This window comes from Cyphomyrmex costatus, unplaced genomic scaffold (assembly GCF_001594065.2).
Source record: "Cyphomyrmex costatus isolate MS0001 unplaced genomic scaffold, Ccosl1.0 scaffold1053, whole genome shotgun sequence".
Taxonomy (NCBI): Eukaryota; Metazoa; Arthropoda; class Insecta; order Hymenoptera; family Formicidae; genus Cyphomyrmex; species Cyphomyrmex costatus.
In genome coordinates, this window is record NW_017275012.1 from 716905 (window position 1) to 739424 (window position 22520).

General features: G+C 30.3%; 1 protein-coding gene across 2 annotated transcripts in view; it reads left to right on the forward strand.

The window, feature by feature from the left end:
- Nucleotides 1-22520, forward strand: part of cpx (synaptic transmission protein complexin) — a 123084-nt gene that overhangs the window by 87720 nt on the left and 12844 nt on the right. The window contains exon 1 of one of the 2 annotated variants that reach the window (XM_018540559.1): nt 9782-9861. The exons of the other annotated variant lie outside the window; for it this stretch is intronic. Within the exon in view, the coding sequence (XP_018396061.1) occupies nt 9849-9861 (13 nt within the window). The 5' untranslated portion in view covers nt 9782-9848. Of the gene's footprint in view, nt 1-9781; nt 9862-22520 lie in introns of those variants that run through there. 2 annotated transcript variants of the gene reach the window in all.

A 22520-nucleotide genomic window follows, 5' to 3' on the forward strand; every position in this document is an offset into this window, starting at 1 on the left:
TATATTTAATTAAAACATATCTGATTAATTTTTAATCAATTAATGCAAAATCATTACGCTACCTAGATAGATTACATAAATTCATATGAAAAATTAATAAATGTACGGCAAATGTATTATAATAACAATTTTTCAATTATAATAATTATTCTAAGAGTAATATCGAACAAGAATATATTGTATATGAATACAATCTGATTGAACACAAATGTAATTTGTATTTAAATATTGTTAAAAAATAATTAAACAATTATCTTAAATAAATTTAATAACGACATTTAAAAAAATGTGTAGAATAAAATATATAAATCTTATTATATATATATATGTAACTTTTAACCGTACTGATGAGTCTAGTAGTGGAGGCTGGGACGAAACGCCGACTTGTGATATTCTTCGCAATATACCAAAAAAATAAAAAAAATAATTTAAAAAGAAAAAAAAGTTAATTTTTAAGAATTCGGTTGCGATTGTTGAGGACTCTGTGAAGTCGAAACTTTTCCGTATATACCGATGTAATTATTAATAATAAATTTATATATATTTCTAACAACTAGTATAGCTTAATTAGTTTTTGACCTGGGAGGTATATTAAGTTTAATTTGTAACTTTTAAATTAACTAGTAGTTTTTGAACATGGCCGGAGACACTACCGCGTCTCCTGATATATCTAATACTTTTTTTCAGTACAATCATTATCATATATGTAAACGTGCGAAAGTAAGTAGTTGGAAGAAAGAACAAAAAAAATACTTGTCGATATGTGATATCGCGAAAACAGATCGTTATGGACAAAACACGAAGACAATGGACGAGGAAAAGATGGGTGAGAAAGATATGGAAATAGTTTCCTTAAAGATGGCGATGCGGCGAAAAGATTTGCGAAGAAAGAAGTCGTTAGAGGGAAAAGTGATAAAGGAATTCTAGCAGGAACTTTGCATAACGTCCTACGTGGAAGTAGAAAGAAGCATGAAAAATATGGACATGGTGTTAGATGGCTTAATTTCTGCTGTAATGCACGGAAAATGCGATGTTTTCAACGCAAGAAAATCTTTTCGAAATAAAGATTTAGCTTAAAGTGTTTACGTTTCTCCAGATAATAAATGTTGACTTCCGTGCATCTCGGAAATTATATTGTGCTGTATATCTATATATAAAACTAAGAACGCGTAAGTTGTTTTATTTTGTGTGGATAATTTCTTCTTGTGTTAGATCGATGATCGACACTATCTTGTTTCAAAGGACTTCATATCGTGTATATATCGAGATTTGCTTTATGTAGATCGGACATGCGGGCTGATAACGATATATTCACTTATTAGATTAAGTAGCAATTAGCCCTTTCTAATCTGGGTCCTCTTGAAATCGTACCAACTAACTCTTATCTAAGCCAGTACAACCCTCAAAACGGCCCTTCTCCTAATCCCCATTATCGCGTTAGACCTTCGAAATCTTCTACTGAGAAAACATATGGCACTTTATAGACACAATGTTGGGAAGTTAATCTTATCAACTTTCTACACTTAGTGTTATTAGATAATAACTTTGAGGCCTCTTGAATAACTTATAATTGAACAATCAGTACAAAGTGTTATTAATGTGACATATTAACATAATATGTATATGGCATACGAAAGAAGAGAAAGGAATAATAAAATATCAAAATAATTTTAACTTCTACATTCAAGAAACATTTTATTAATAAAGATTTAAAATTATTTTTAGTACTAATTATTAGCTCGTTTAAATAAATATTTGACCTGGTATGCTAATGTAAGAATTTGTTTTATTATCATACGAGCGAAAGTTAACTTATGAATAATCTAGAATTGTTCATTTTAATTATTATTTTATTAATATCTATATGAAATATAGATGCTGCTTCAAATTTCTAATTTATCAAAGGATCAAAATAATTCTCTTTAGAAATATTTATAAATTTTTGAAATTCTTGAGCCTTTAAAATATTATCTTATTTGATGTTATTTTGTTAAAAATTCATGTTATTAATTAGTTTTAAATAAAAAATTAAAATCCGAAAACGGTCAAATATCTCGAAAATGAAGCATTTTTGAGAAAAATGTTTCAAACAGAAATTGTAGGATTTAAAATAATATATTTACTAATCTGATCAGTTTGACCTCAGGTGGCGTTGTTAAGGTCAGGTCAAGGTCACGTGAATTTTTTAAAATGTAACATCCTATTTTTGATTCCAGAATGTAATAGCCAGTGTCAAGAACTATTAAAAATACTACAATAAAATTGTTTTTGATTAAGCACTTTCTGAGTTATAAGGCTTGAACTTGGGCTTGAAATACAGTACTACCGACATTAGCATCAGCCAAAGTGTACCACATGGAGGTTGCCTAGACAGATTTACACCAGATCAGTGAATATAATACATCATTTAAATCCTATAATTTTTGTCGAAAACATTTTTCTCAAAAATGCTTCGTTTTTGAGATATTCGACCGTTATCGGATTTTTTGAGAATCCTATATATATATTTTTTTTTTCACAGAATATATTGCTATAAAATATACTTAGAAATAAAATAATAAAAGGTGCTTTAACTACTTGGTAGTCTTTCATGCAGATAATATGCTTTTCGATATTAAGTCAAAAGCGCTAACAAGAGGAGTGCTTAGAATTTTGATGTATGGATGCACATTTAGAGGCGATTCCATTAGAATCCTGCGAGAAATTCTCTTTGATGATGTATTACGAATGTGATTTCTGAAGTAAAAGCTGCGATAGCATAAGGGAATAAGAATGGAATAGGTGAGGCAGAGGGTGAGAACTTAGGTAGTATATGCGCTTTATGATCGTGGATATATTCCATTTTCGTCTTTCGCCACTTTATCCGTCCGCTTCGGGTAAGGCTAGCTAAGTACATTTGATTGTAAGCTGCCCAGCTAGGTTTAAGGCTGATTTACAGCCGGGTGGTAGCCTGACTCGCACGCACGTGAGTCGACTGTATGTGGTTTCTATTCTCAAGCGCTTGAGCCGTTATTAACTTCACACGCGGCGCAACGCAATTCTTCTATTCAGTCGTTTTCACTGAATCTCGCTCTTTTTGTTCCTGTCTTTTATACTTTCGTATATTTTATCATAAATAGTTGTATACTTAGCTCATTGTATATAATTGCAATAATTTTTTTCAATTTATTTTACATCAAGCTTTCAATTATTGCATATGTAATTAATTTATATTTTCATTTTGCTATTTTATATTATAAATATTTTATTTAATAGGTAATTGTTGCATTCTAAGTTGATCTACACGTCAATATTTTCTTTTCATACATAATATATTATCAAAAAAATATAGTGAAGAGTAACATAGATGTTCCATAAATCTTCTTAAGGCTCTATCGGCAATGTGAAATTTTAGATTATAGTTTGCAACTTTGAGGTCCACGGTAAATTTTTTTATCATTACAAATTATAAAAATTTGAAAAAAATTCTTTTTTAAAATTTACAATAAAAAAATCGTTAAAAGATCTCCATTACCAGCAGAGAGTGGTCTGTACATGATTGAACATGATTAATTTTTTATCTTCAGTATCATAAAATCAGAGAGATAAAATCTCTCTATAAATGGTAAATAATTTCTATAGCCCTTTATTTGAAATATTTACAAGATTTCGATAAAAGTTTTATTCATTTTAGTTTGTTCGTTTGATAAGAAATTATACAACTTTACTTATAATCTGTATTCAACTCAATTTTACGAAATAATAAACGAAGTAAAATTAAAACTGGCAATTTATTTGAACAAGACGTGTTTGACCGGGTTACGTTAGTAAGAAAGTATCGAAGTTCAAAAGGAAACCTTCGAAGTACAAAAGGAAGGAACTGAAGAGGCAAAAGTTTAGAGTAAATGACGAAGGAGGATACGGGAGAGAAAAGCGAATGAGTTGGAAGTGAGAAAAAGAGAAGCAACGATAATTAGACGGATGATTGAGCCCTCCCTAAGAGATGATCCTGACTAAAAGTAGTTCGAGAGACTTGCAGGCGTGGTAAGAGGTGAATAGTTCGATGTTCACACACACACACACACACACACACACAACACAAATCCTAAACATGAAATTACCTGGACGCTTTTATTTAAACGTCGATAGAACAAATAGCTTTGAAGGAATTAATAGTCGCGAAAAAAGCGTACGATGCGGATTAACGATTAAATCATGCGCTATTAGCGACGTCATATAGAGGAGCCGATTAAGCCTACAGAATGTGTCAATCTCGCATGTGGGTGGCCGCATCATATTAACGTCAAAACCTGTCGCCTCTCTGCATCTCTGCGAAAACCACAAGCGAATAGTACTATGTGCTAGCTAGCACATAAATTAACTTAAGTGACATTGACACAGTTATAATATTCTACTTTTTATAATTTTATTATAAGTAACAATATAATTTAGATATTTATATAATTTATAAATTTTTCAATAAAATTAGAAGAAAAAGAGAGAGCAGAGGGAGGCGGAGATGTTATATATATATGTAAAGGTTGAGTTATTAATAATGTATAATTTATATAACCTACAGAATATTAACAATAACCTTAACCACTGTGTGTGTGTATGTGTGTGTGTGTGTGTGTGTGTGTGTGTGTGTGTGTTGTGTGCGACACCTGTTTAAAATACAAATACAGACGGAATAAAATCAACGATACAATATTTCTTTTACAATCAAAAGACATAGTGATGTCATTATTTTACAATCAAACGAAGAAGCGTATATGTCTCGAGACGTGAATTGCCGAGAATACATTCTCATAGCACGCAGACGACGCTGTTGGCATCCAGTACCCTTTACGACCAGTCTTATCAGCAACCATGCGTTTAACTTAAGCTCGTTGCCATGTCACATAGATTGTTGTTGCCCGCTAATTCGCCATTATTAATACCTATAATAATGTAAATTTACGAGACAAAATATGTCTTACGCGCAACAAACTTTATTTGTTTTTATATTTATTAGATAATTTTTATTGTATAATCGAGAATATTATAGCGTTCACAGGAAATTTGTACCATTTTATGTATTAATATATTTAATATATACTTTGATATATACTTTTAATATAAACTAAGACTAATATATTATGTTATTCGAATTTTTTCTTTACGAAAATGGAGATTTGGGGAAAAAAGGGAACTAATTACATTAATTATGTATAGAAATGAAAGAGTAAATTTCCTCCAGAGATATTTGAATGTAAGCGTATTAAGTAATTATTGAATTTAATAAATTTAATTGCTCATACAAACATATCGTATAATGGGCGAGAGGAGAACGTAGTCCACGCATCGTCGTGGTCAGACTGCAGACAGTCCGCTGCCAATCATTATATCTCTGGCATGCGAACATACCACTGTGTGCGAAACGGGGTATGCGAGAGGGTCAGGGGATGTTCTGCTGGTCGATGAGGGAATATGGCAGCGGCAAGGGATGTGACGAGAGTGGTCGACGAGAGCACGCTCTCGGGAATGAGGGGGGTGACAAAGGGCGAGCACTATATTGGCATACCAACGGTGTGGGCGATATAGGAATACTTCAAGAACAACTTTATAGCGCGAAAGCCTGCCGACTCGAGATTCCTCCCTCGGAGATTGCCTACCTTCCTTCCTTCCTTCACTAGTGCGCAAAGATGAATACAAGCCGTGAGCTCAGCTAGGGAACTCGCTCCGAGTATTAATATGGAACAAGCATACGCTGGAGTAACCTTAATAAAAAAAAAAAGGTAGAAAATTTAAGGCAGTTTATAACGTAACTTCTTCATCTTCAAAATCACGAATTGATTCTTAATCTTGTTAATTATGCAGAAGATATTTCTTAAATCAATTTCGACGAAATTACGTCTGTGCATAAATATATAGTAAATTAATTACTTAAAGAATTAAACTCACTTGGAAAAAATACATTATTTTATCATTTTAGCGGTTTGTGCCATAATTATTTGTGCAAGATAGAATTTCCAATTAAGAAATATTAATGTTAAAATAAAGAACAGATTTTTTTTAGTGTAATTTGAAGCATTTTAATATGATATAAAACTCATATACCTTAAATATTAAAAATTAACGAATTTTAAAAATTAAGAATAAAGAAGCGCTGAAATATTGCGCTTTATTGCGTAAATCGCGCGTGCCTGAGCTGCAGAAATTTATGTACGGCATTTTGACGGAGTTTTATTAATGTTGTTATTTCGTGCGACGCTTTATATAATATTATATTAATAATAATTTTTTTTATTAATCGAGATAATTTTATCATATCTGTACCCTGCTCTCGAAATTCATACGGAGATTAAATTTCTTTAATTTAAGAAAATAAGTAAATAAATATATATCTCCTGTATAAATAATCGATTTTTTAATATTTTCTTCATTCTTTAGAGAAGTTACTAAATATTTTGTTGAAATTGGTAAAACGCTCACGCGTGTCTGACCAAATCTCGACATGTTCCATTGTTATAATACTAACACAAGTGTGTAGGTATATAAAGCCACGTGCACATGTCGGAATTCTCGAACGCAATCAAACGCAACGCATTTGACGTGATTGAAGCCATCAAGGCGTGCTTGAACGCTACTAACGGAATAACTTGCACCAAACACACAGATCGCGTGTCTGTAGTTTTCACCATTATTAGCTGAAATACCGCGATTTATTCATTATAGTATTTTACTCTTTTAATTCCTTTATATTTATTGTTTTAAAAATCTTATTTGTCAATTTTGAAAATTGAATAACGTTTCAACAAACCATTGCGGGTTAATATACCTAGATAAATTTAATTTTTAATAATTATAAAAAGGAAGAAGTTAGTTCCTGAATAAAAAAATTGTATTAAATTGTATTCTTCAAATATTTGTTTTGAACGATTAGAATTATAAAATTCTCCGTTTTCGTAAAAATCCAAATTTCTGATTTTGTGAATTATCTGCGTCTTGCAAAACATAGTCACATTATTTACAAAACACATGTATCAAGCCAGATAGCTTGCGGAAAATGTGGCGGCGAGTCGCATAAGCGAGCGAGGAGGTCGGTCGGAGTGATTTAGGCGAATCAGTAACCCGCGGTGTTGCGTTACTTGTTTACTGCCGGAGCACCCGTTGCATTATTCAACAGCCGCCCATATTTATCAAGCCGATAGTCAAGCAGGGTGGCAGCAGGTACGAACGATACATAAACGCGTAAAAGGAAATAAACGATAGTGGGACCTTTGTTAAGAATCGTTTCCTATGGATGACTTTTCCTTTCTCCCGGTTGCAATTGGCTAAAAGCATAGATATTACATGTACAAGAGAAACAAGATAAAAGATGACTTTTCCAAGTCTTTTTGAGGTATATACAGGGCGTTCTGTAATTGATATTGGAAATAACAAGAAAAGACATTTTTTTTTTCAATTTGTTAAATTAATTTTCTCAAAAGTATAGCTTTGTACAAAGAAATTTTATTGGAAACGTTTGTGATTAATTTTTTATATATAAAATTATTATTTTTCTTTTGATTATATACTACGAATACTCTTAAATAAGTTCTCTTGTAAGTAGGTACATTTTTATCCTCTTTTTTTAATTTGAAGAACACCCTTGATATTTTTAGAAGACAAAAATTACATTTTTTTAAAACAATTTCTTAAATTTTAATATGAAATACATAAATATACAAATATATGTATATTATTTCATAAAGATAAAAGCTATAATAAATATTTTTGTGGAAGGGAGAAATTGCAATTAGCAAAGCGCGGATCATTTGCACGCAAGTATTCCGAGTGAAGGCGGAAAGCCATTAAGGAATATTCCCACGTGTAGAGCGCACTTAATGAGCGATATAATTTATTGGGTCTACTCGCGGGTAGTAGTTAATAGGGTCTGCGACCTACGACCCATTAACCGGAGGTCGATTGCGAGATATCGTTGGTGAACATCTGTCATATCTTGTGCACGATAGGTTAGAGTGGAACCAAATCCTAAATTACCCAAAAGAGTTCAAAATTAGATGAAAATTCCAAAATTATTCTGTTCGATCTCCAAATTATTTTGATATAGCTAAAGAAAGCTTTAACATTACTATATTTAGGAACAAATTTGTTAATTATTTAGATAAAGTTTCGATGAAGTTATAAAAAAGTAAAATTGATGTTTCTAGTGCTGTTTCATACTTATAAACAGAATATAAAAGCAACAAATATATTTTTGAATATTCTATTTAAAATTTTTCAATTATTGGAAAATTTAAAATAGATTTTTACTATAGTTACTAATCTGATTATTTAAATATCTAAAATTACAAAAAGAATTTCTCTTTATTTTCTTTTGCCATTTATGCTATTTCTTCTATTCCATGTTGTTTTATAGTTCCGAATCAGCTTAAGTACCTACTACTGTAATATTTATTACTGTAGTTCTTAGAAGTTTCGTTTGCAAATATTTATATAAAGTAGCAGACAATTCACTCGCTTCTTCTCGACTACAAACAGAGAATACAATAATGCTGAACAGTATAACGCGACAAAATAATCCTTCACAACACTAAGTTATGAGCCATTTCTCTGCTAACCTACTTATACAACGGTACTCACAAATGTTATATTCTTTAACTTAGAAACTTTAGAGACTTTGTATTAAATAATATATATATATATATATATATATATTTGTTGCTTATTATTCTGAAACACGTATACTAACTTAAAAATCTTTTTTTAAAAAAACATTCTTCTGAACATAATTTATGTACATATTTCAAACGGATTTAAAAGAAAAATCTGCAAAGTGTTTGCTACAAATTTTGTCGATGTCAGTAAAAATATAATAGGATTTATTAACAATGTGTGACGACAAATTGTCTGTAAAAATAAAAACCAAGTAGATTTTACTTGTTAAATGGAATGTACATATCATTTAAATAGTTACGAGATAGTAGGTTCTGCTAGGGGTTTCTGCTGGCAATCTATTGTCAGATTATGTCGACAGACTGCCGGTAGAACACGAGCTTTAATGCGAACGCAATTGATCTATCGTAATCTGTTCAAAATTATGGAGAAATTATTATACTATAGTGTACTCTGCTATACTCTTATTCGATCTTTTCATTATCAGAATTACTTGGAATTCTTCAATTTAAATGTAAGTCCATTTGAAACTTTTATTCAATTCAACAAGCACTTCTATTACACTTACATCATACTGTTACAGTAAAATACGCGATATCGTTTCTTTCTGTGTAAGGACCATTCAATATCTTTGTAATTGTACTTCACCATTTTTACGAGATTTAATTTTTTCACCACTGTGCTGTGATAGCTTGAAGAGAAAGGATTTGCTACACAAAATAAATCTGCGTTTTACTCTATAGCTTTGTTCGGCACACTGCACGCGTTATTCCATCTCTTCATTCCCCGTGACCCAGTCAAGCCGCTTAACCGTCTGTACAAGCTCGATGTCGCTCACCACCGACATTCCATTCTTCGTTCTCCATATCGAGAGGTGTCGGTGTCGCATTCCGTCCCATCCTATTTTATATAGAAAGGTCGATCATGTCGGTTATAGGGACGGCAAAAATATTGCGCGGCAGATAGGGGTAGAAGGGAATCAACGGTACCTCTGAGGAGGAACTGAACATTTTTCTAGCTCCCCTCCAGCCCCTCTGCGCCAGCAAGCACGCCCATCCCTGTAGTGGGGGTGCGCACCCCCGTAGAGATTGGTGGGGGCAGACAGAAGTTGTGGTGGTGGTGGTAGTCTCCGTGGCGAAGTCTGACCGTTACGGCACCAGTACTACTGTCGCCACTATCACGAGTGCAGGTCATCACGGGAGTCAATCATGGACATACTGGGTATGTCCTATTCAAAACCAAGCATGCACTACTTAACTGCTTATTGATCTCGTTCGTTTGATATATGCTTCGATTGTTGAAATCGATCTGCTCTCTCGAGCAAAAGGAAATTTTACGAATCATGTTTCATCGCAGTCGCATGCTTTAATCGCGAGTGTTGGTGAGATTGGCTTCGACCCTTCCTTAATCGTGAGACTTCATCTGCATCAAAGGATTAAGGTATTGTGGCTGAAGGAAAAAATTAAAAAATCATTGGATTGGTGGTTTTATAAACTTTTCTTTATCTAAAATCTTTTTGCTTATCTTCCTCTTTCTCTCACTTGCTCTTTCTCTTTCCTCTTCTTTTTCTCTAAAAAATATACATTATTAATAATAAGAAGCAGCATATAATTTATGCTTGAGACTTTGCTTTACATTGGCATCAACGATCTAAGTAATTATACGGAAAAGAATTTTGTTGAAGTATTTAAAAATTTGGGTAAATATAGTTCTGAAACATAATTTTGTTAGACTATTAAAATAGTTATGCAGAGAATTCAAGCATGATGTGCAATGCTGCAAAAAGTTTTGACATTCTACTAACTACTTTGAGCGTCATACATAATTACTTAGACAATCTAACAAAATGATTTTTAGATCTATGTATGTCTATAGTTAATTTTTAGATACTTTAGCAAAAACATTCTTTTCATATATGATTAGAAATTAGAGAAAAAGGTATTTATTTTAAATCTATGATTTTTTTTCTCAGATTCTTGGATTTATAATCTATTATTTATAAATAAAATTTTTTGTAATATATATAATTATATCTATATATGTGTATGTGAAATTGGTGAAATTAATTTTATTTAAAATATAATTAAATTACCTATATAATTTTAATTTTTGAAATTAATATTTTTGTTCACAAAATGTAATATATGATATAAAATACAATTTTAAATAAAATTGTTTTTAATACAGTACAGACAACAACTAGTGTTAAAAAGTTTAAATAAAAGACATATCGATAAATAAATAAGCATATGTTCACAATACTAGCACCTCTGTCAAACGTATTGTTACATGTGTTGGTTATGTTTTACATATACGTTTGTATTTAAAATATTGGAGTATCAGTTTGAATAAAATACATATGTGTTTGCGTAGAAAATAAAAAAATGTCTTGTGCAACATCGTTTATTCACTCGTGTCAGTTGTATATTTTTGTTCTTTTTTATAAAAAAAATTGATATATTACTCTATACCATCCTGGTCTTGGATTTTTTTGTAAAAAAGAAATCACAACGTTTAGCTTTGACATTTTTCAACAAAAGTGGTTGATCAGTTTTTGTGGAAAAAATAACATTTAATTTTAAAATTCTTACTTGGGTTTAAATCTTTAATTTTATTTTTTGATTGAATAATTATCTAATTTAATATGTAAATTTTTTAAAGAAAAATCTATTTTATTAGATAAAAAAATAAAGTTTCTTTACGTATACATATAATTGTTTTATTCCTATTTTAAAATATTGAAATAACTATTGTATTATTTTATATCGAAAAGAGAGAGAATAGTCATAAAGTTTAAAATACTTTTACAGTCTAGAAAATTTTCATTCTTAAATGAAAAAGCTTAAACGAAAAGAACTTATTTCTGATTCAAATAACACAGTGATAAATATTTTTTTATTAATCATACACTTTTATTAGTTTTCATGGATAAAATAAATTTCACTTTAAGAATAAAGAATTTCTGAAAAAAATTTTAATATGACGATATTTATTCATGTTACCTAATAGATTAGTTCTCTCATAAAATTTTTTATTCGATATCTTTTTATATATTTATTACATGCGAAAAATATCTTTATTACTAAAACGGACTTTTGCTTCATCTCCATTACGATTACGATTCGATTATCGATGGTGGAGATTGAAATTCTGCTGTAACTCAATTTATAATGAAAATCTTCGAGTAACTTAGTCGATGGGTGTCGAGATCGTTCTGGAGATAATTCTCTTCCAGACACCGGAAGCATAATTGAATTTCACGTCATCGACTTAGAAGCGCGTCCGCTCCCAAATAAGCTTATCCTCTTGAACTCATCTTCTAATGAGTACCATCTGTCCTTACATTTCTTCTTTGTAAAGTTCGCACTGTTGTCACATACTCAACTTACTTTTATTTTATGCAACTTTTAAATTTCCAAAGAAATCAGTGTCTGTAGAAGTCATAGCTAGCCTTAGATGATATGACAAACGATATACAGAATCTCTCTCTATAGATAATCTACGAAGTATTTCATAAAATGTAAATATTTTATAGAATAATTTGTATTTAAATTCAAAAATATTGTAAATTAAATTAAAATGTAAATAATTATAATTATTTATATATTTAAATAAGAGATACAAAGAAATCTTGAACTATTAATATATATTGTATATCCTTAGATTATCTATATAATTAAACTAATGATATATTAATAATAAAATCGAATACTAAGAAATAATAGGAAATAAAATCCCTGATAAGATATTGTTTCTTTATAAAAACTTAATTCTAACTACTTTTAATATTAGTGCGTTTTAAGCATGTTTTTGAGACTTTTTGTATTCCCGCGATACTTCAAAAATACAACAGAGCGAACACATCTGCATTATTACAAGATAAACAAAATATTGAAACCGCAAATATCGAAGCAAAGGATGACTCGTTCTACTTGCTGTACAAACTGATATTTTGTGAATGATCTCGTTGTTTAACCGAGCAATTAAATTTTGCGAGAGAAAAGAAAATTATCGCGTTTATAGTTAGCAGAATTTCTAATTAATAAAGAATTATTCGTATAGAGAAATAATACTTATTCGTATATTATGCTAAAAATTAAAGTAGCTATTCTTTAATAAACATAAGTGTTTAAAAAATATCTATTTAACCTTTTTCTTGTTTTATTAATATCAGAATTTTCGGCATTTCGGTTAATAAATTTATAAAAAAAAGAACGTATGTCACATACAAATATTTTACATTTCAACTTTTTTCGTAAAGATTATGTAACATTGAACGATGGTACTGCCATTTTTCTCCCTCAAGCAGAAACTTTTCAATGCTACTTTCATGTTCCTCGGTTTGTCTCATTCAAGCGATAAAGTCTTGCCAGGAAAAGTAAAAAGTCCGCTGTGAATTTATATTTCGGAACTCTCGAAGGAGTCGTTTAAAGATAGTGTAGGTCTATTATTATACATATATATATATATATATAAAAGTTAGTGACTATGCTTCACCAAATCTACATTTAACGTAATAAGAAATTTTCTTAATTATTTTACATTATTAAAGAAGTAGAAGGAAAAAAGAGAGAGAAGAGAGCAAGTATATAAAGAAAAAGTAAACTATTATATTTTGCATATATATTTATCGGCAAGATATATATACAAATAATATATTTTTTAAAACAATATTTTTCAAATAACACTGGCAGACGTAATTTCTGTTGTTTAAATAAAAGATATTTCTGATGTATTTTTGCGCGCTGAACACTAATTTGGTAATTAAATTGTTTTATCTCGTTAGGTTTTTGAGAAAAGTGAGATTAAAAGTGTTAAAGTTGATATTTTTTTGACGTATTTGCGATTTTTTACTAGCAAAGTAAATTTTTTATTCTACTTTTGTTTAAACCATCTTAAAAGTATCAATTTTTATCTCTAAAATAGATTTGTTTTAACGCCGTAGGTTTTTTTCACCAAATTAATCTCTACGCAGTTACATTAAAAGAACATTTTATGCTACATATGTTTTTGAAGACAAGTTTTAAAAAGTGCGTGATGATTTTAATAGCAAGATTTTTAAGGTCATTAAATTCGAATTATAAATTAATATCGTGAACAATATGTTTTTAAGTTAAATTAAAATGCCAATGACAAATTTTTGTCAATAACGAATCTTCAGCCATATTGAATCCACCATTTTGAATTACGAAAATCTGACTTCAAAAGAAATCTATTTTAAAGATAAAAATGATTGACACTTTAAGATGTCTTAAACGAAAGTAGGAAAAAAAATTTTACTTTATAAAAATTATAAATATGTAAAAAATTCAATTTTGACACTTTTAATTTCACTTTTCTCAAAACTTGATGTAATAAAGCAATTTAATTGCCGGATTCGTGTTCAGTGCGCAAAAATATATCGGAAATGGTATCATTTATTCAAACAACAGGAAAAAGTCTTAAAACATCGGTCTGTGTAATTTATGAAAGTTTCGAATTGTTTGATTAATGTTGTATCATTACATGACAAACCATCCAATACAAAATTCGCCTCTACCTTTTCAAGACTGAAGCATATATGTTCGCGCATTTATGCATGCGTGCACGTGAATTCTCCGCGAGAGGGATATTCGACCGTATGAGCGAATCAATATACTACTACGAGTCGTAAATAACATTGACAAAACACTGACGTTCTTCCCCCTTTTTCATCGTCAGAGTCACACGCATATTGGCAACACCTGCGTAAATTATTGCGCTTCTAGAATTGAGATCGAAGAACCTAAATTCTTCTTTGGTCTATTTTCCTTCAACAAATAGAAAGATAATAAATACAGCATAGTGTTTGTTACGAGCTTACACTTTTCATTTCAAAATACAATTTTTCATTTCAAAAATTAGATTTTACTTAAAATAAATACGCACGTAAATATTTTTTAATAATCGTGATTGATATAAATCAATATTTTAAAATAAATTTGTTAATTTATAGAAAAAACTTTTCTGTCGTTATATTTAAAGAAAAAATATGTTTATTGTATAGTATTCTTCTCAAAATCCTTCAGTTTCTATGAATAAAAATATAATAAAACATTTTTTTATGTTCGTTATAATTTCGATCAAATAGAATATTATTTATAAAATTTGTTAACATATGTTGGCCAATTCTCGGAAATAATGTTATTACATATAATATAATCACGGTGACTCTAAATATATGAATATCCAGAAAAAAGATTTGCATCAAAATAACGAGAAAACATTTTGAAGAATTCTCCCTGGAAACATACGATAAGTAATTATAATGTATAACATTAATTTTGAACAGCGCGCGGTGCGACGTATAAAATTGCTGAACGATTGTTTTCGTTCTTTCCTTTTTATTTATTTGACAAATCATTCTCATATAATCAGTAACAACAAAAGCCATGTATTGGAAGATCATCTATTATAATAAATAATGAAAAATTAAGCAAAATGAAAACGATCACATCTGTACACAATAATATTTGATTTGACAATTAAGTTAAGTATATAGAAAGAACATATGTATTTAAATTTAAATACAATAAACATGTATAAACATGCACATATTGTCTAAATAAATGAATAAATGGCTAAATGAAGAACTCTTGTGCAATTCATAGACGTATATAGATTGCACATTTCTATGAAGTTATCACTATCGATTTGGAAAGAGTGAAGGTGCTTGAATCATATCTCTCCTTCTCTTTTTCTCTTTTCATAAAGTTGAAGAGAAATGCTGATGGAATTGAACACAGATGCTGATATGATTCAATTCTTTCTAATAAAGCACAGATGCTATGATCAGAGAATGCGCAGTCTATACTTATTACATTTATGATGCAATTATACACTTACGTATATTCTGATAATATTTTCGCTATTAAAAGCAATTATCCATTCTAGAAATTGTGCTTTTAGAATTTATTTTAGATTAAAAGAAAGACATTTATTAAATGTATTCCTTTTATAATAATATAAGACACTTTTTCCTGCTTCAGTTTTCCTTCCTACGAGTTATTTAATTTTTGTCGTGATAATTTTTGTTATTATCAATTTCTTTATTATTAAAGACTATTTCTCGCAAGTTATTCTAACGATATAACTTTCTCATGATATATCTCGAGAAGACAAAGGTTAAGCACTATGTGATAACCGCACGGAAGCTGGTATAGCCATTGAAATTCTCTTCTCCTTTCGCCTCTCGAGACAATTGCGATCGGCTCACGAAGCATATCACAGGTTGAAGCAGGCTGTCGTGCGACTCGACAATCTCACGAAGTACATACGGCATAAATCTACTTCGATTTAACTATGAGAGAAATTACCTCGCTATTGTATAATCTGAAGCAAGCTCGTATCACACGAATCAATGCGTGTTGCAACTGTCAAAGCAGTAACCAATAAGACTAATATAATCTTCAAATACAAAACTGTAACATTTCTAAAAAAAGCAAAGATCAAAATTGGATAATATTAAAAATCGAAATTGTCTATAAGTAGTTAATATATAACTATATATTAACTATAGTAGTCAATATAAAATTTAAGGCAAAAATGTAATAGTAAAAATTTTACATAAAGTCAGTAAATCAATTAAGAACGTTTTTTGATAGTTTATTTTGAACTATAAAAGAGAACTTCAAGAGAATAAAGTGTTTTTATAATCATAACAATAAAATATATATTACAAAAGAGTTATATCATTTTTTATTTTGCGTATCTGGCTCGTTACATTTTTTTTAAATTTATATATATTAAACACAAAATTATCAGAAAAAATTTAATTCACTTTTGTATTATTATATAATATAATAAACATTAAGCTGAAAATTCAAAGTTATATATTACATCCAACACTTATCAAACATTTTCTAACAAAGTAAAAAAATTTAAGAAAAAAGATGGTTAAATCGCTCTTTATAATCGTTTAAAGGCTTCCCCTTTAACATTTACTTAAGCGTGTACGACCACGATCATTAATCTTAACATCCACGATAAATCTCTCACCAAGCGGAGAAATTCCACGTCAATACCATAGCAAAATTCTCTACGTCAATAAATTGCGAGGAAAAAATTGTGACGAAGGAAAAACTGAAATCAGTAGGGAGGAATTTCGGATAAAAAGGAAGAAGGAACTAGAGAAAGAAAAAGATAGCGGGATCAAGAGGAAAAGAGGAAGGGAGAAAATATCTCTGGATGATGTTGGAAAGATTTACATATCGCACAAGACCGGAACAATCAACTTTTAACACGAGAACCCTCGCTCTTGTTCACGATGCTTTAACCATGGAGGAAACGCTGATACGACCATCTCAACCCGTACCGGAAATATGAATAACCAAGTGTGTCAACTAGCATCTGAGAATCGATTTTCGAGAACTCGTACTTACAGCTCATCACATGACAAGACAAAAAGTTTAGTTTCTTCTTTAGATCATTTTCCTCCCTCGTGAAAGAGAATTATGACTGATAAATTTGTCTTAAAAACGCCTACATCAATCACAAACTTTAAGCATTAAAAGTTTCTATTATTTTGAGAATCCTGGAATGACAGCTGAATTTCTTATCTGCTAAAAAATGAATTCTTAAATCGAGATGTAAATACTGTTTAATCTAACTCGGTCTAAATTTAACTCATAATAGTCAGTTATAAGGTTATAACTCTTATTACATTCAATCGAATCAACCGTGCATCAACCGTGTTAAACGATCAATGCTCACGATTGAACTTGAAGCTGCATCAATAGGAGCAAATTCTGGAGATGCGGTTAATTACGTCGAAGTACCTTAATCAAGACTACTTGACCTAAACTCAAGATAACCAAATGCTAGTTATGCTTGGTAGCGCGAGCAAACGTGTCGATGAATACGAATGTATTACATTATGCTATTAGATTGGTTGTGGACAGATAATCACATTCATACTTACTGGTGTTATGACTAACAGATTACATTTATACCATGTCATTAACAATAAACGAAATCATGTGTAATATTCTTTAATAAATTCATCAAATTATTTATATTCTATAGTATTTCGAAATGGTTTCCTTCTGAACTGCAGGTAATGTTATCGATATTTAAAATAATTTTGCATGTTATTTTTCGTAATATAATAAATAATTTCATTATTATTACTTTTTTACAAATCATACTTTTCTGCTAGGATAACACACAATATTGTCTTTACTTTTAGGGAAAATTAATACAGAATATAACATAAGCAAGACAGCTGTAAAAAATGAAAGAAATTATTTATTAGAGACGCTATTAAATAAAATAATTAGAAGAGACTACTCACTTTTATAGTGTCTTTATTTAATAAAATAACGTTGAAGAAAGAAAAATGCAACGCATGTAGAATAAGTAACAAAAAAGGAAGCAAAAATTTTATATTTAAAAAATCTCACTAAGTTTAAAGCGTTTGAATCATTTTATCGCATTATCTTTGGATATTTTACGATCAAAACGTATCGAGATTTTTCTGGTAATATAATCCAATTCTTCCCTCCAAAACGGCAACTTTTATCCTTCTCGAAGAGGACAATGTGAACGTGTGCCAATATAATCGTGCGAGTGGGGTACAGATCCGAGTTCAGGCAGATTTGCATGCAAATCGGATTTTGTAGGAGGTAAAATCTGGAACTGGTTTTTTTGAAAGGTCGATTTCGCGAATTATTTCGGTACGTCAGGATTGATATTGTTCTGTTCCTGTTTCTCTCTTCCTTCCCTTTTTCCTTTCCTCTCTCTCTATTTTGATGTACAATAATACAATCTCGACAAAGAATAAGTGAATCAGAAAGAACATTGAAATGCTGTAAATTATGATACGTTAGAAACAGGAATAAATTATTAGAAGGTATTTATCTCGTGTGAGTAAGTATGATGTCCATTTTAAAACTTCTCTTGAGACAACAGATATTTGTACAACTTAGCAAGAAGATCTTTGTTCTACCTTTTTGTAAATATCTTTTAATATTTTGGTCATTACTTGTGTCTCTTGTTAAAAATTAAAAATGAAAAATTAATATATTGATTTCATTCTGTCTCCAAATACGTTTGATATTTTTTTTACAGTGAAAAAGCACGTTAAATACACAAATGATTATTAAACGCATTGTTTACATACTATCGAAGTGAAATGTATGTATGAAACACAATGAAGAGATAAAAAATTAATTGTGTGCTTTATCGTGCATTTAATACAGGGTTAGAAGGAAAAACATGTTTGCGAATACATAACTGTCGGACCACATATTCCAATTTGGCATTCTTGTATTTTTAAAAAGCGCAACATGTATTTATAAAGCTTTATTACACTACCAAAGGAAAGTAGCTAGTTACAAAGCTCGATAAAAACGTTAAACCTATATGGAATGGTACCAAAGAATTGCAGTCCTCTACCTTGCACATGCATTACTTGCACGCTAAGCAAAATATCCTTGAGCCCAAGGCGCATATATAAAAGAGAGATGCTATCGTATCGTGCTACAAACCGCACGTATACCGAACCTAAACTTGCACGAAAGAAGATAACAAATGCGGATACTTACATGTAGTTGCGAACGTGTATAGTGCACTATGCGCGTTATCGCAACTTCATATATTCATATTAAAAAAAATACTTCATGATACAAAGTCAAGATTAACAGTCAAAAAATTATTTTACTATCTTAACACCTAGACATTTTATCATTTTAATTAGAACTGGAAATTATAAATAAAAAAAATATAAAGCTGTTATAGATACCATTATACAAATAATATTATCATATACCTGTATATACTTATATAAATTATCCAAAAAAGAGATTATGAGAATTTTTCGATTGTGTATGTATACATATATGTATATGCATGTGTTTCATTATTAATTACTTTTAAGATTTTGTAAAATGTACAAAATATTTGCATATTATGTTCTAGACAATATTATATGATTAAAGGAGTAACATTTTTTAAGTTATAATATTACTAAGAAAGTCATTGTGATAAATGTCTAGATATTAACTTGCATTAGATAGTAATTATTTCCATAATTTAAGAGATATGAGGCTGCACTGTGCATATTATAGCAGTATTTCACTTGAAAGTTAATACCGTATAGGCATAAAATAAAAGATCTAACATAATGAATCGGCTATCGCGCGCATGTCAATTTGACCATCGACTATATGTGTAAATTTCTTGCAGCTCATCCTCGCAAGCATTCATATGCAAACGAATAATCCATATTCCGTTTCAGATGGTTGTTCAAGCTTTTTTTTTTTACCTAACCAAGTGGTGAAACAGCCAATACGATCGTCGTCAAATGAGAAACGAGGTGACCGTTTCGATACGGGGCAATTCGTTTAAAATCTCATAGTAAATTCGTTTCTCCAACATCTGCGTGGCGATGATTGGATGGCGGATTGTTCGATAAAGCGGCGATCGGCGTTAGCATCCAACTCGGGTGCAGGGCGAATGAAACCGAGAGAGGGTAGCAAAAGGCTGGGCTTTCTCTTTCGCGGTTTGTTCGCGCTGAAATAGAGCGGTTTTGTTCTTATAAAGGCTAGTTAAAATGCAGATTCTATCAGTCGCTTCGAATGAAGACATACCTCGCGTGCATTGTGACTGACGCGCGTGCGGCTTTTATATAAAATTGTCTTCAAAGGAAATCGAATTTTAACGAAACTGAGGAGTATCAATAAAGAACGGTGTCGATACAAACGATACCACAGTTTCCTCTGATCAATTTTCTCAGTACGCGGACTTAGTACAGGAATGTAATAAAGAATATATTTAGTATAGTTGATGTGCAATATATTCATTATTATATATATTTGACGAATAAATATTTGGTGATTATGAAACAAAATGTTTTATTAGTATATTTCGCAAATATGAATATTATAATAATTATTAGGTAAATATTTGGTGAATATAACAAAAAGTGATATGCGAATAAAATTCATCATAATGTCTAATGAATAAAACAGAAAGCTATATTTCTGGCAAGTTATAATCTATACGATGCCGCATCTGCTTATCGACTCCGCAGCTGCTCGCCATTTCCCATGGATGTTCCGTATAAAGCATTTGTTTATCGTTCACGAACGACATTTTAATTTTCCAACCATTTGTAATAGAGGTGGTTACGAATTTGCGCTGCGAGATGTAGATTCAATTAGATACCAATGACAGTGTTGAGCAGAACAGCGAATGTTCGTGACACTGGGCCGCAGGTGTTTCAAACGACCGGCCCCTCTGTGTTCGAAAATGTATTTACTACTAGCGATTGGTCGGAATTCACTCGGACGCGCGTTACATCGAACGCGTTTCGAACAGTTGCCATAGTACTCTTATTATTGATTAATCGGCCTTTCCTTGTAGGAATTCCCTATTATTCAGTGATAATGAATATATTCTTAAATTAACTGAAGAAAGAACATAGATCGTGGCGATTTAAAAAAATCACGTATATATTGGCGAAATCGTTTTTTTTTTTACGAGCTTGAAAAACGAGAGAAAGAACAGTTCGTCGCTACTACGACACGTACACACACTAAACGATTTTACTCGTAGATCCTAGTACTAAAAAGGACTTTAGTTTTTTGAGTAACTACATAAAAACCATTTTATTTCGAATACGTGTGAGATATTTTTCACACGTTTTTATTTGATATTTAAATATATATAAAAAAAGTACCTTTTTGAGTATATACTAAAATTTACGAGATTTTTCGGTATCATTTTGAACCTTACCTATATTTGTGAAACACATTCACGTACATCATTTCGCGATTTTTTCCGTCACACAAATTTTTGTAAGTAAACTTACAAATACTGAATGCAGATAGCTGTTACTGTTTATAGTCCTTTAATATGGCTCGTAACTGGGGTGCCAGCCCCAAAGGTATACACGGAAGTGCCGTCACACTTGTTATTTCCCACCGGAAACACGGCATGCGTGTGTATATAGCTGTACAACGTTGTCATACTATTAATCCTTTTAGGATTAGGGTTTACGATACATGCTATATACGTACTCTGATAACTAAGTTTGTATAGATGAAACTTATTTATATTCAAATACACAGCTCATTGTATGTTCACATTAATGTTATCTTTTTCGAAATACAATCCTTTTGTCTGTATATATATCTATTTCGGTCAGAGCGTTAACATTATAAGTATTTTTGGTATTTTTTACTTGAATATTTAGCAATAATCAGAATTTAATTGAAATATTCTTCAATGTATAACACTATATAGGAACAATAGCACGCGCTATTTTTTCTGTAAATACTTTTTAACTTTTCCATTATATTTTTAAAAACGCTTAACAAAATATTTAGATATTACAATGGATTTTTACTTATTTAAAAACAAAATTTTATCTAATGTTGTGTGTGGAAGATCACTTAGTATGTAATTACTATACGTATAGTATTATTAACACATTATCAGAACAGGATTATATGAAATGTCAAAAAATAAGTATATTTATTGCATGCATTGTTAGTGTTATTTCTGCTTTAGAGAAAAATATAATTTTTTAAATAAATATCACAAAAAGAAAATGACAACTTTATTCAGTTTATAATCATCTGACTAAAAAGTAGGCTACACAAAACTTATAAATCGAATCTAAATAGAATGTAAAGTACATAGTTTTGATGTAATGTATTTAAAAATGTTATAGAGCTGAGAGAAAATATTAATATCGTATTTTTAGAAACAAGTATTAACTTCATACAATAATGCGATTATCATATCGTATGAACATTTGCAGGCATAAAATATAGTATGTACAAACTATCAGCATGACATATTTCAAAAAGATCCGTAAATTGTAAAAATAAAAATAACGAAATGCATTGAAACATTAG